Source organism: Hemitrygon akajei, chromosome 27, assembly GCF_048418815.1.
Source record: "Hemitrygon akajei chromosome 27, sHemAka1.3, whole genome shotgun sequence".
In the NCBI taxonomy this organism is placed as follows: Eukaryota; Metazoa; Chordata; class Chondrichthyes; order Myliobatiformes; family Dasyatidae; genus Hemitrygon; species Hemitrygon akajei.
The window spans coordinates 32190941-32207020 of NC_133150.1; the positions used below are offsets into that span (position 1 = coordinate 32190941).

At 42.5% G+C, this 16080-nt stretch overlaps 1 protein-coding gene across 3 annotated transcripts in view; it reads left to right on the top strand.

Annotated features, from left to right (window-relative positions):
* The window catches only part of LOC140717236 (suppressor of tumorigenicity 7 protein homolog), a 136892-nt gene extending 121500 nt beyond the window's left edge, over nt 1–15392 (top strand). For all 3 annotated transcript variants that reach the window (XM_073030578.1, XM_073030579.1, XM_073030580.1), the window contains one exon: nt 14948–15392. In XM_073030578.1, the coding sequence (XP_072886679.1) occupies nt 14948–15043 (96 nt within the window). In that variant the 3' untranslated portion in view covers nt 15044–15392. The remainder of the gene's footprint in view (nt 1–14947) is intronic.
* The last annotated feature ends 688 nt before the right edge of the window (nt 15393–16080 follow it).

Here is a 16080-nt window from a genome sequence, read left to right on the forward strand (position 1 = left end):
GCTGGTTCACCTGCGCAGAAAGTGGATCGCCACAGCCATCTGTTTATTTTAAGTATGAATCCCATTACAGTTGGATAATTACTGTAGTATAACCTCAGTGGCCACTTTATTAGGTACAGGACTGGAAATATGTGTCTCTTCTGTTGCTGAAGCCCATCCACTTGAAGGTTTGATGTGTTGTATGTTCAGAGATGCTCTTCTGCACATCACTGTTGTTAAGTGTGGTTATTTGAGTTACTGTCGCCTTCCTGATGGCTTCAACACGTGAACCAGTCTGGCCATTCCCCTCTGACCTCTCTCAATAATAAGAACAGCCGCTCTCACATTACTCTCTGTAAACCTTAGAGATTGTTGTGAGTGAAATACTCAAACCACCCCATCTGGCACCAACAATCGTTCCATGATCAGTCACTTGGATGACATTTTTTCCCCAACTCAACCCCCTTGACCATGTTTGCATGCTTTTAAGCATTAAGTTACTGTCATATGATTGGCTGATTAGATATTTGCATTAATGTACAGGTGTACCTAATAAAGTGGCCATTGAGTGCATAATGAAATTAGTCATAAAATCATAGAACACTACAACACTGTACCAGGTACTTCAGCCCATCTAGTCCTGTTGACCTGTACTCAGTCCATGGCCCTCCGTAACCCTCCCATCCATGTACCCATTCAAATTGCTCATCATTTTTGAAATTGAACCTGTGCTGGAAACTCATTTCACACTCTCACCACCCTCTGATCGTGGTGGCATTAGTAATGATCTTTCAAGAATAACTAGATTCGGGAATGATTCTTGGGGACTGGAAAATTGCAAATGTCACTCCACTTGTTAAGGGAGGGAGGCAGACAAAAGCAAATTACAGGCCAGTTGACCCGATTTGAATGGATAGAAAGATATTGGCGTCTGTTATTAAGGATGAGGCTTCAGGATACTTGGAGACTCATGATAAATAGTCCAAAGTCAGCATGGTTTCCTTAAGGGGAAATTTTGCCTGACAGATCTGTTGAATAGACAAAGGAGAGTCAGTGAATGTTAATTATTTGGATTTTCAGAAGAACTTTGCCTCACATGAGGCTGCTTAACAAGATAAGAGCCTGTGGCATTACTGGAAAGATACTAGCGTGGATAGAAGATTGGCTGACTGGCAGGAGGTAAAGACGGAATAAAGTAGGCCTTTTCTGGTTGACTGCCTGTGACTAGTGATGTTCCACAGGGGACGGTGTTGGGAGCGCTTCTTTTCATGTTATATGTCATTGATTCAGATGAAGGAATTTATGGCCTTATGGCCAAGTTTGTGGACGATATGAGGATAGGTGAAAGGGCAAATAGTGTAGGGGAAGCAGTGTCTGCTGATTGCAGAAATGGGCAAGGGCATAGCAGATGGAATATAGTGTAGGGAAATGCACGGTCATGCACTTTTGTATTCTAGCTTTTATTCTTTCTATAAAAGCTAGATGTAATGCTGAGGCTTTATAAGGCATTGGTTAGACTGCATGTAGTATTGTGAGTAATTCCAGACCCCTTATCTAAGAAAAGATATGCTGGCATTGGAGATAGGCCAGAGAAGGTTCACCAGAATGGTACCAGGTGTGGGTTAACATATGAGGAGTGTTTGATGTCTTTGGGCCTGCACACACTGGAGTTCAGAAGAATGAGGGGTATCTAATTGAAACCTATCACATACCCCAGTTATGTGGAGTACTTCATCATGTCTTCAACCTGAGCCTGAGTCTCCAGAGGGTTCCTGTGCTGTGGAAGACATCCTGCCTCGTACCTGTACCGAAGACGCCGCGCCCCAGTGGCTCCAATGACTACAGACCGGTGGTATTGACCGCCCACATCATGAAGACCCTGGAGAGACTTGTTCTAGAGCAGCTCCGGCCTATGTTTAGGCCACACTTGGACCCCCTCCAGTTCGCCCACCAACCCCAATTAAGAGTTGAGGATGCCATCATCTACCTGCTGAACTGTGTCTACGCCCTCCTAGAGAAGCCGGCGAGCACTGTGAGGGTCATGTTTTCTTACTTCCCCAGTGCATTCAACAACATCCACCCTACTCAGCTGGGTGAGAAGCTGACAGTGATGCAGGTGGATGCTTCCCTGGTGTCATCGATTATTGATTACCTGACTGGCAGACCACAGTACTTGTGCTTGCAACACTGTGTCAGACAGTGGTCAGCAGCACTGGGGCTCCACAGGGGACTGTCCTGTCTCCCTTTCTCTTCACCATCTACACCTCGGACTTCAACTACTGCACAGAGTCTTGCAATCTTCAGAAGTTTTCTGATGACTCTGCCATAGTTGGATGTATCAGCAAGGGAGATGAGGCTGAGTACAGGGCTAAGGTGGGAAACTTTGTCACATGGTGCGAGCAGAATCATCTGCAGCTTAATGTGAAAAAGACTAAGGAGCTGGTGGTGGACCTGAGGAGGGCTAAGGAACCGGTGACCCCTGTTTCCATCTGGGGGTCAGTATGGACATGGTGGAGGATTACAAATACCTGGGGATATGAATTGACAATAAACTGGACTGGTCAAAGAATACTGAGGCTGTCTCCAAGAAGGGTCAGAGCCGTCTCTATTTCCTGAGGAGACTGAGATCCTTTAACATCTGCCGGATGATGCTGAGGATGTTCTACGAGGCTGTGGTGGCCAGTGCTATCATGTTTGCTGTTGTGTGATGGGGCAGCAGGCTGAGGGTAGCAGACACCAACAGAATCAACAAACTCATTCATAAGGCCAGTGATTTTGTGGGGGTGGAACTGGACTCTCTAACAGTGGTGTCTGAAAAGAGGATGCTGTCCAAGTTGCATGCCATCTAGGACAATGACTCCCATCCACTCCATAGTGTGCTGATTAGGCACAGGAGTACATTCAGCCAGAGACTCATTCCACCGAGATGCAACACTGAGCGTCATAGGAAGTCATTCCTGCCTGTGGCCATCAAACTTTACAACTCCTCCCTCGGAGTGTCAGACACCCTGAGCCAATAGGCTGGTCCTGGACTAATTTCCACTTGGCATTATTTACTTATTATTATTTAATTATTTATGGTTTTATATTGCTAAATTTCTACACTATCCTTGGTTGGTGTGGCTGTAACGAAACCCAATTTCCCTCAGGATCAATAAAGTATGTCTGTCTGTCTGCCTAATGAAAGGCCAAGATAGAGTGGATATGGAGAGGATGTTTCCTATAGTGGGAGAGTCAAGGACCAGAGGACAGCTTCAGAATAGAGGGACTTCCTCGTAGAACAGAGATGAGTAAAAAATTTCTTTAGCTAGAGGGTGGTGAATCTGTGAAATGTATTGCCACAGACAGCTGTGCAGACCAAGGCAATGGGTATATTTAAGGAAGGAGGTTGATAGATTCTTGATTAATCAGGGCATCAAAGGTTAGAGGAGGAAGGCAGGACAATGGGGTTGAGAGGGATAATAAATCAGCCATGATGGAATAGTGGAGCAGCCTCGATGGGCCAGATGACCTAATTCACCTCCTATGCCTTATGGTCTGTAAGTGAAGAAGTTCCCTCTCATGTTGCCTCTTAAACATTTCACCTTTCAACCTTAATCCATACCCTTTAGTTGTAGTCTCACCCAACCAGTTGAAAAAGCCTGCTTGCATTTACCCTATCTATACTGCTCATAATTTTGTATACCTCTAATCAAATATCCCCTCAATCTTCTAAGTTCTGGGGAGTAATGTCCAAACCTATTCAACCTTTCCCTTTAACCCATGTCCTTAAGTCCTGCCAACATCCCTGCACTCTTCCAATCTTATTTCAATTGCTTAGCTTTTATAAGTCTTGTCTATTTTCTCCATAGAGTTTTTTTCTGGCAATTCTCAATTTTGTTTGCATTTTTCAAGGGACAAATATTTCAGGTGTAAATACTGGTTTAATAGGATAACTGACACTGCAATTTGGATAGCTGCAACAAAAGGTTGACATAGTCCATCTTCTGCAATTTATTGTTGCACCATTCTATGAGCTCATGGTCTGGGCACTGCATCCTCAATGAGGTTCAAGTTCAGGGCATGTCAATGAGTAATTCTTTCAATAAAGGGTGCTCTTTGGCTGAAATTTTCATTTGTGCCTTTGTAACTGCTAAACCCAACAGTTCTAACAAATTCCTGCCTGAATACCCATTGACCAGCCATCGTAAAGTTTAACTTCATCCAAAACACTGCCTTTATGTAACATACACTAAGCTTGTTTCACTCATTGCTCCTGTACGCATTGACCCACATTAACCTCCCTGTTAAGTCGCATGTAGAATTTCAGATCGCTCCAAGGCTTTGCCTCCCTAGTTCTGGAACCCCTTACAACCTTCCGAAATAACTGTTCTGCCAATGCTAGCTTCGTATGCATCGCTGATTTTAATTACTCTCTCTTTGAAGGCTGTGGCTTCAATGGCCAAGGACCCATGCTCTGGAATTCCCTTCCTTAAAGCTCTCGTTCTTTTGACTCTTTTTCCGCCTTTGAGACAGTCCGCATAACATAGCTATGTGACCAAGCTTTAAGCCACAGATTTAATATTTCCTTGTCTGGCTCAGTACAGAGTACTGTCTGATAAGGCTGCTGTGTAATATTTTGGGTTACTTAATACGTTAATGCTTTAATACGTTAATACATAAATACAGCTTGTTGGTTAAGACTAAGTCTTAGAATAGCAGTTCTTCTTGACTGAGATCAATATGCTTTACTAACACCTATATTTCAGGCAAGGCATTATCAAGGGCCATTTCACAGAAAGTCTTACTTTTGTTGGTGTTTTAGTTACAAATTAATTAATTTCCAAATAGGCCGAACTCTCATTTTAATCTTCTTTTCCCTAAGGTGCAATCAGACTCATTGGAATTAATGCAAACTAGTCAGACTAGCAGTGATCTGCAATTCAAAAGCACACCTGAAGCATGTTTTGCAGTTGTCACACAGCAATGAAACAAAACGGCAGAGCGCAGTTAACCCTTCCTGAGTAGTGAAGATCATTTCAATGTATATTTTTACCCCTTCACAAATATTGCTGCTTATCCTCATGAAAGCAAAAGTAACCATGTTACACCATAGACCCCTGCCACTGTTTATGACTCCGTATCTTTGCATACTATTCAAGTTAAGTCACTTTTTATTGTCATTTCGACCATAACTGCTGGTACAGTACATAGTAAAAATGAGACGACGTTTTTTTCAGGACCATGGTGTTACGTGACACAGTACAAAAACTAGACTGAATTACGTAAAAAACACAACACAGAAAAAAACTACACTAGACTACAGACCTACCCGGGACTGCATAAAGTGCACAAAACAGTGCAAGCATTACAGTAAATAATAAACAAGACAATAGGGCAGTAAGGTGTCAGTCCAGGCTCTGGGTATTGAGGAGTCTGATAGCTTGGGGGAAGAAACTGTTACATAGTCTGGTCGTGAGAGCCCGAATGCTTCAGTGCCTTTTCCCAGATGGCAGGAGGGAGAAGATTTTGTGTGAGGGGTGCGTGGGGTCCTTCATAATGCTGTTTGCTTTGCGGATGCAGCGTGTAGTGTAAATGTCCATAATGGCGGGAAGAGAGACCCTGATGATCTTCTCAGCTGACCTCACTATCTACTGCAGGGTCTTGCGATCTGAGATGGTGTAATTTCCAAACCAGGCAGTGATGCAGCTGTTCAGGATGCTCTCAATACAACCCCTGTAGGATGTGATGAGGATGGGGGGGTGGGAGATGGACTTTGCTCAGCCTTCGCAGAAAGTAGAGATGCCGCTGGGCTTTCTTTGCTGTGGAGCTGGTGTTGAGGGACCAGGTGAGATTCTCCGCCAGGTGAACACCGAGAAATTTGGTGCTCTTAACAATCTCTACCGAGGAGCCATCGATGTTCAGCGGGAAGGGTCACTCCTTGCCCTCCTGAAGTCAACAGCCATCTCTTTTGTTCACATTCAGAGACAGGTTGTTGGCTCTGCACCAGTTCATTAGCCGCTGCACCTCCTCTCTGTAAGCTGACTCATCGTTCTTGCTGATGAGACTCACCACGGTCGTGTCATCAGCAAACTTGATTATGTGATTCAAGCTGTGTGTTGCAGCACAGTCATGGGTCAGCAGAGTGAACAGCAGTGGACTGAGCACACAATCCTGGGGAGCCCCCATGCTCAGTGTGATGATGTTGGAGAGGCTGCTCCTGATCCGGAATGACTGAGGTCTCCCAATCAGGAAGTCTAGGATCCAGTTGCAGAGGGCGGTGTTCAGGCCCAGCAGGCTCAGCTTTCCAATCAGTTTCTGAGGGATGATTGTGTTGAATGCTGAACTGAAGTCTATGAACAGCATTTGAACATACATGTCTTTTTTGTCCAGGTGGGTTAGGGCCAGGTGGAGGGTGATGGCAGTGGTGTCATCTGTTGAATGGTTGGGACGGTATGAAAACTGCAGGGGGTCCAGTGAGGGGGCAGCAGGGTCTTGATATGCCTCATGACGAGCTTCTCGAAACACTTCATGATGATGGATGTGAGTGCAACGGGATGGTAGTCATTTAGGCAGGACACTGAAGATGACTTTGGCATGGGGACGATGGTGGTGGCCTTGAAACATGTTGGAACGGTGTTGCTGCTCAGGAAGATGTTGAAGATGTCAGTTAGAACATCTGCTAGCTGGTCTGCACATCCTCTGAGCACTCTACCAGGGATGTTGTCTGGTCCAGCAGCCTTCCGTGGGTTGACCCTGCACAGGGTTCTTTTCATATCGGCCACGGTGAGACACAGCACCTGGCCATTTGTAGGAGGGGTGGACTTCCTCGCCATCATGTCATTTTCCGCCTCAAAACAGGCATAGAAGTTATTCAGCACATCTGGGAGGGATGCATCACCGGCAGAGTCAGGTGATGTCCTGTAATTGGTGATGTCCTGGATGCCCTTCCACATGCGGCACGTGTCGCCACTGTCCTGGAAGTGGCTGCAGATTCACTGGACGTATGCACGCTTTGCCCCTGTGATGGCCTGGACAGTTTGGCCCTTGCTGTTGTTAGGGCTGCCTTGTCGCCTGCTCTGAAGGCGGAGTCGCGGGACCTCAGCAACGCACGCACCTCCGTGGTCATCCATGGCTTCTGGTTAGCACGTATAGTGATAGTCTTGGACAGAGTAACATCATCAATGCACTTGCTGATGTAGCTGGTCACAGATGTTGTGTACTCCTCTAAGTTGGTAGAGTCGCCATCAGTTGCAGCCTCCCTGAACGTGTGCCAGTCAGTGTGCTTAAAGCAGTCTTGAAGAGCAGAGATGGCTCCTGCTAGCCAGGTTTTCACCTGCTTCTGAACTGGTCTGGAGCGTCTGGTGAGCAGTCTGTATCCTGGGATTAGCATAACAGAGATGTGGTCTGAGTAACGAAGGTGGGGGCGGGGCTGTGCCCGGTGCGCGTATGGGATGTTTGTGTAAACCAGATCCAACACGTTCTCCCCCCTCGTTGCAAAGTCCACATACTGATGGAATTTGGGGAGCACTGACTTAAGGTTCGCGTGGTTAAAATCACCGGCGACAATAAACAATCCATCAGGGTGTGCGTTCTGCAGTTCGCTAATAGCCCCGTACAGTTCACAGAGCTTCTCCTTAGCATTAGTACTGGGGGGAATGTACACACCGAATATAAGGACAGAGGTGAATTCCCGTGGCAAATAAAATGGTCTGCATCGAACTGCCACAAACTCCACTAACGATGAGCAGTATCTGGAGACCAGTAGAGTTCTTACACCATTCCGTGTTGATGTAAGCACACAAGTCACCACCGCGAGTCTTACTGGGAAGAGCAATGTCCCTGTCTGCACGAAACAGGGCGAGCCTGTCCAGTTGAACGGTGGCATCTGAAATTCCATCAGTGAGCCATGTTTCTATAAAAACATACGCACAGCAGACTCTGTACTCCCACTGAGTATTTCGTTGGAGTCAGATGTAGTCCAATTTATTGTCCAGGGAGTGGACATTGGAGAGCAGAATGGACGGGAGAGCCAGCCGGCTAGGGTTTGCTTTTTGCCTGGCATGGACCCCTGCCTGCTTGCCTTGCTTCCGCTTCCTCACACATCGCTTACAACGTCTCCATCTCCGGCCACCAGCATCAGGCGACTCCGAGGATTGTAGGCCTGCTCCCCTCAGCAATCCAAGGTCACGTAATTTAACCAGCAGATCTTCGTGAAGGTTTGTTTTTGGGCAATCTCTGTATTGTAGTAGTATCTGGCGATGGTAGATAGTTGCTCTGTTATCCATGTGCCCTAATCAAAAATTGTGTATCAAACTTAAATTAGAAAATTAAATTAAAGTAACACCAGGTCTGAAAGGCCGCTGTTGCCATGCTGCGCCACCTCATGGGAAGCCTGATATGATTTCATGTAATCCTATCAGTACATCTTTCAATACCTCATTCTCCCACACAATTACCTATCTTTCCCTTTGCTTATCTGTATTTATGACCTGCCACATCCACTGCATGTCATAGAAAGTTCCATGCTCTCTCACTTTTTGAATCAAGAGGTTTCTCCTGATTTATTTTTAGATTTAATAGTCCCTAATTTTGGACACCTGATAAGTGCTCAGTCATCCTCTTGATTGCTACCATTTGGACTCCTTACAAGAGCATTTACTTTAAAGTACATGATCACTCTCTTGGGTGAGGCTTGATCAAAGATTGTATTTTCAAATCCTAATGCTGCTGCTAAGTTGAAGCAAAGCTCTTACTGCGGGTTTCCTGTAAGAACAGGAAATGGGAGCAGGAATTGTCCATGAGGCCTGTCAAATTTTCTTCGGCATTCATTAAGATCATTGTTGATCTGCAGGTGGACTCCGCTCCACCTACCTGTTCCCATAACCCTTACTTCCCCATCAATGCAAAAATCTAATCATGTACTCAATACATTTAATGAGGTAGCCTCGACACTTACTCCAGGCAGAGAACTCTCTGGGAAGAGCAATTTCCTCTTCATCTTCATCCTAAATCTACTCCCTTAAATTTTGAGGCTTTGTCCCCTAGTTCTAGTCTCATCTATTGGTGGGAACAACCTCCCTGCCTTAATCTCAAAGTTCAGGTTCACGTTAAATTTCTGATCAAAGTACATGTATGTTACCACCCACAACCCTGAGATTCACTTTCTTGAAGACCATGCTTTCTTCGTAATGGCACTTATGTGCAGAACCCAAGACAGAGCCTCTGAAATGAAAACACTGAGGAATTTAAAGATGAGAGGTTTCTCATCTACCCTTTTCATAACCTTGTAGATTTTTCTAAGATCCCCTCACATTCTAAAGAATTCCAGTGAGTATACTCCCAGGGTCTCAATCTGTCCTTGTAAACTAATCCCCTCATCTTCAGAATCAACCTGGAAACAATCTGGTTAATTATCACTGATAAACAGTGCCTTCTAAAAGTATTCAGCCTCAACCCTTTGTTTATATAAATGAGTAATACAGCCAGGAATTTTGATAAATTTAACTGAGAATTTTTATTTGTAATTCACATGCTCCTTTTTTCGCAGTAGAAACCAAAAAAAAACAGGGAAAATTTTAAAGCATGAAAAACTAAAAATTCAAAAATTGAAATGTCAGCAGTTCAAAAGTATTCATTCCCCTTTGCTCAGTACTTAATTGAATCACCTCTTGCAGGTATTACAGCCGGTAGTCTTTTTGGATAAGTTTCTACTAGCTTTGCAAAATATGATTCAGGAAGATTTGGCTATTCCTCCTTGCAACATTGCTCAATCTATGCCAGGTTAAGTTGGGAAGCTGCAGTGAACAGCAATCTTGATCGTGTTAAAGTCGGGATTCTGATTGGGCCAATCAAGGACTTCAGTTTCTCCATTTTTATCCACTTTTGGCAGGTGCTTTGGGTCATTGTCCTGCTGAAAGATAAACCTCCTCCCCAGTTTAAAACTTCAGAATCAGAATTGGAATCAGGTTTATTATCACCGGCATGTGATGTGAAATTTGTTAACTTAGCAGCAGCAGTTTAATGCAATACATAATCTTCCAGAGAGAAAAAATAATAAATAATGATAATAGTAAATAAGTAAATCAATTGCGTATATTGAGTAGATTTTTTAAAAAGTGCAAAAACAGAAATACTGTATATTTTAAAAAAGTGAGGTAGTGTCCAAAGCTTCTGTCCATTTAGGAATCGGATGGCAGAGGGGGAAAAAGCTATTCCTGAATTGCTGAGTGTGTGCAGGCTTCTGTACCTCCTACCTGATGGTAACAGTGAGAAAAGGGCATGCCTTGGGTGGTGGGGGTGCTTAATAATGAACGCTGTCTTTCTAAGACACTGCTCCCAAAGATGTCCTGGGTGCTTTGTAGGCTAGTGCCGAAGATGGAGCTGACTAGATTTGCAACCTTCTGCAGCTTCTTTCGGTCCTCTGCAGTAGCCCCTCCATACCAGACAGTGATGCATGGTCCAACTATAGAAGATTTTGAGTGTATTTGTTGACATGCCAAATCTCTTCAAACTCCTAATAAAGTATAGCCGCTGTGTTGCCTTCTTTATGACTACATCAATATGTTGGGACCAGGTTAGATCCTCAGAGATCTTGACACCCAGGAACTTGAAGCTGCTCACTCTCTCCACTTCTGATCCCTCTGAGGATTGGCATGTGTTCCTTCGTCTTACCCTTCCTGAAGTCCACAATCAGCTCTTTCATCTTACTGACATTGAGTGCAATGTTTTTGCTGCGGCACCATTCCACTAGTTGGCATATCTCACTCCTGTACGCCCTCTCGTCACCACCTGAGATTCTACCAACAATGGTTGTATCGTCAGCAAATTTATAGTTGTGTATATAGAGAGTAGAGCAGTGTGCTAAGCACACACCCCTAAGGTGTGCCAGTGTTGATAGTCAGCAAGGAGGATATGTTATCACCAATCCACACAGATTGTGGTCTTCCAGTTAGGAAGTGAAAGATCCAATTGCGGAAGAGGTACAGAGGCCAAGATTCTGCAACTTCTCTATCAGGATTGTGGGAATGATGGTATTAAATGCTGAGCTATAGTTGATGAACAGCATCCTAATGTAGGTGTTTATATTGTTTAGATGGTCTAAAGCCGTGTGGCAGAGGCAGAGGCAAGCAGATTTTTATCCAGGATCTATCTGTATTTAGCAGCATTCATCTTCTCACCAATCCTGACTATATTTCCAGTCCCTGCTGCTGAAAAGCATCCCCATAGCATGATGGACTACCAGCATACATTACAGCAGGGATGGTGTTACCTGGCTGATGCACAGTATTAGATTTATGCCACAGGAACCACTTAGTATTGAGGCCAAAAAGTTCCACTTTAATCTCATCCAATTGTAAGACCTTCTTCCACATCTTTACAGTATCTTTTAAGTAATACTTTGCTAAGTCTTTATGGGCAAGGACATGCCTGTTTTTTTAGCTAGGGCTTCTTCCTTGCCGCTCTTCCATAAACGCTCTTTTTGTGCAAGGTCTTGGAGATTATGTAGTTTGTTTCCAGTTGCAGCCAGTTGTTTCCAGTTACTGTTGCGTCACAGTAGCCTCTCTTACAAGTGCCATTCTTCTCTGGCAACTAAGTTTAGAGGGGCAGCCTGACCTCTAGCCAGTGTGGCTGTGCTTTCATATTTTTTCCACGTTTGACCGAAATGTTGGAAGATTTGAAGTGAGTATTTTTTTTTTACAACATTTTGATGTTAGGATCTCCCTTGTACAACCTGAAGAGCTGAGGAAAGCAGAAACTATCTCCACTGTGCTGTGAGATTGGATTTGGACATTGACTGTTCACTTCCACTTTCTTTCTGATACACCAGGAGTTCCATATGGATGTGTAACAAGAGTTTGTTTAGGAGTGAGATTCAGTTACAGACCTGCCAGGGAGATCAAAGGGTTTCTGCTGTTTCTGGACACTGGTTTAACTCATGCTGACTATCACACATCTCCTTATGTTTCATAATGTATCTGTCTCAAACAAAGCTGTTACATGCATTTCAGCCTAATGAATAAAGTTGTTACTGTTTAAGAAGAATTCCAATTGAAACTAAGTTATGTTCTACGTTCAATATTAGGGGCATTTAGGAAACTCTTAGATCAGCACATGATGATAGAAAAATGGAGGGCTATGTAGGAGAGAAGTTTTAGATTGATCTTAGAGTCAGTTAAAAGGTCGGCACAATATTGTGGGCTGTAGGGCCTTTTACAGTGCTGTGATATTCTCTGATCTACTTCAGAACAATTTAAAATCATTCTCACACCTCCTCACCTTGAAAAAATTATCTACATTTCCTTTGAAATACTTTCTTCTCTATCTTCACTTCCCACGACATAATGTTCTTCATACCAACTTGTGCTCGGCTTTAAAGTTCACGACCTGTGCATAATGCACAGCTTACTATTCTAAAATCCCAGTGGTTCAGCATGTAGCTCACCAAGTAACGTGCTACGGGTTTGCTGCCATGCTCATTTCCCACTTTCTGGGGCTCTGGTTCCTGTTCTCCTAGTCCACCCTTCAGGGCCTCAGTTCCTGTGTTCCCTCTCCACTCCATTTCTTTCACTCTCTTTCAGCCCATCTGATGCACTACAAAATTTAGTTGCAAGCTGTGTAACATCTAAAGGGAGTGAATTAAAACAGAGTTGAGTATTAATAACGATAACACCTAATATTCTGTGATATTCTGGCATGTTCAGTTAATTTTTTTTGGAGATTTTACAGTTTTAGTTCATATCTGTGAGTTGTATTCCTTTGTATTCACTGCTATTTAACTTTTCTGTCATTGAACAACATTGATGAAAAAACCATTATAGAAAGTGTGAATCTTAAATCCAAAAGGCTCTAGAAAGTGGATCAGGAGGACATGTTATCATGAAGGTCGTCGGCTGTAATGAAGGGCCAAGCTCTTCTGGCAAAATCTAATTTTTGTTTTGAAATACAAACCAATTTTCATAAAGAGGAGTTGGCTTTACACTCCAATAGTGAAATAAAGTAAGCTGTTAATCAGAGCTACGAGTAACACACAGAATGCTGGAGGAACTCGGGAAGTTAGGCAGCTTCTATGGAGGAAAGTAAACTATCAACATTTCAGGCTAAGACCCTTCATCAAGATGTGTCAACTCCATAGATGCTACCTGACATGCTGAGTTCTGCCAGCATGTTGTGTGGGCTGCTCAAAATTTTCAGTATCTGCATAGTCTCTTGTTCCTCTGTAATCACTGCCTGACTATTTTGTATATCTTTTCCATTATTTACTCGGTGTAGATTGGAGTCCATGTCCCCAAACTAAGCCCGCAGAACTTGACCATGTGTTTTGGATTCGGGTTCAATATAAAAAATACTCAAGCTCTGGTCAGATTAGGCCAGAATTTTATATACAAATACATTGGGCTTTGTTGATCAACTTCATTACCACAAATTCATCATTTAATTCACGCTGACACAATTGTATTTTCTAAGGTATATTGATTGTTCTGTTGTATATACTATTTACTACAAATTACTATAAATTGCACATTCAGATGGAGATGTAACATAAAGATTTTTACTCCTCATGTATGTGAAGGATATAAGAAATGAAGTTGATTCAATTCATTTTGTTATGTGAATCAAAAGACATTCAACAAGAATTAGTGATGAGGTGACAGAGCTTGGTGTGAATTTTGGTATTGTTCAAAGTATGGATGAATTAACTCCTGGAGGTTGTGAGGAGGGAGACTAGTCGGATCATGCCACATTCTTCAGCCTTCATCAAAACTTGCACAAAACATACACTCCTTTTAACTTAATGCCAAAGCATGGTGAATATTTTAAATAAACCAAAGACTGGTGTATTTTCCTGCCACTGTTTCAGGGCACTTGAAAAACAATTTACATTGAACTTGATCTAGAGAGAAGCTACTCAAATATTCTGTCTCAGACAATTTCAATGTTAAAGTTGCAGACCACACTCCTAGTTCATTTTTCACTGCTACTTAATTTTTCTGTCTTAAACAGCATTGATACAAACCAGTTATAGAAAGTGTAAATTTGAAAATCCAAAAGGCTCTAGAAAGTGGATCAGGAGGGTACGTTATCATGAAGGTTACCAGTTGTGACCAGGGGCCAAGCTTTTCTGGCAAAGTCTATTTTTTTGTTTTGAAATGCAATCCAATTTTCATAATGAGGAGCTGGCTTTACATTCCAGCACATCAGTAACTCATCTCACACTCCATACTCAAATTTTCATTGCTAATGGCGAATCAGGAACAGAGGAATTTAGTGATGTGTTGAACTGACCCACAGCTGAATAACAAATTATTTGCTAATATTGTGAATATCCTTGCTTAACTCCATAAGAAAGATTTTTTTTCTTATTTGCAACATTTCATTCACTAAAAAAGCTTTATGACCAACAACCTGCATATGGTATCTAACCTGACCCTGGAACCTAAAAGAATCCGGATAATTTTTCTTCATTGGCAGTTCAATACTTTAATTTAGAAACCTACCGTTCATCTTCCCCTGTCACAGCATCCGATAATCTTAAATGAAAAGGAATAATTTAAGCCTCCTGCCAAGAAGGTCTTTTGTGCAAAGAAAATTACACTAAGCAGATCAGCTTATAGTTTCTGGTCAATTTTATAATTGTGCTATTAGAGTACAGCAAGGTTAATGCTTTTGATCCTTGTGTCCAATATAATATTGATAGTCAGAACAAAAATGTTCCATTAACCTTGCACTGCTTGTATCTCAGTTTGTTATAGACTGACATTATTTTTATAATGGTTATGTTTGCTGCAGATTCATAGCAGAACAGTAATTATGCAGTTTTTCATTGTCATTTGACAATCTGGAGCTGATTTTTTAGCAAATAAATTTGATGCTTCCCTCAGAAGTATGGAATGACATGTCTACGAGAGGTTTTGTGGTTTTATAACTCTGCTTCTGTATGTGAATCATGCCTCTAATCTCCATTTCCTTACTGTTTAATGTCTTACAGTTCTTCAGTACACTCTTTGCACCCTTCAACTTTGTGATGGAGAAGATCGAGAGTGTCTTACCCTCCAGCTTCTGGCACCTGCTGACCCGAATCTGACAGAAATAGTTCATAATAAACAGATCCAGCTCTTCCTTTCTCCCCCTAATCCAGCAACACCACAACTACCCCCACCCTCCTGCTCCCCTCCCCCTCCACCCCACCCCCATCCCAACCTTGCTCTGTGGATCTGTCAGTTGCAACAGAACACTGGCCAGGCTGAGGCATAGGAAGGGAGAAGCCAAGGAGAAAGCTACTACTGCAAGTCGAGACACTGTTACTTTTGCCAGGTCTGGGTACATTAACCTTTTATCAAAGAACTGAGGAGAAATTCAGTTTTTTCTCACAAGTGGAGAGATGGACAGAAAATCAAAAGGAGAAAAAAATAAAGTTAAATTTGTGCAATGTCTCTGTGTGCCTGAACCCTGTTTTTTTTTAAATCATGAAGTCATAAAGATTATAAATAACTTAGATATTCAGTCTATCTTATTTTATCTTTCCAATGAATTTCTGTTGTGCCCTTACTCCAGATCTGATTATATCTTCAATAATTCCAAGATTTTCACCTGGACAACATTCTCTGGAAGTTTATTCCAACTGTTGATCAATATTTTTTTACAATAATTTTCTTGATACCAATTCGGATCTTGAGGCTGTCACTTTTTGTCCGACGTTACAATTGAATTTAACTTTCTCTGTCCTACTTAGTATTAGAAAGTGTGTAGGATTTGATTAATTGAAACAAAATCAAATTGAGTTCCTCTAGCACTTTGTCCTTTTTGGATTCCAGCACCTGCAGTCTCTGGTGTTACCTTTTATTCATTGAAGTTACCTGGAGTTGTCGAGCAGAACAATTTGAATATAACATCCCAAGCCAATGGACCAGGATAAATGCCACGGACCAAACAACTGCCTTAAGTAGTCTAAGATTCTGTGATAATCAAATGAAGAATGCCTTTTCTCACTAAGGGTGTAGTTGCAGAATATTCGGAAAATTTTATTACTGTTAAGCAAATTGAATAAATTTTATGAAGGGAATAGTCTAGTTGACACATACTCTCAGTGGGCAATCATTATGTATCTCCTGAACCTAATAA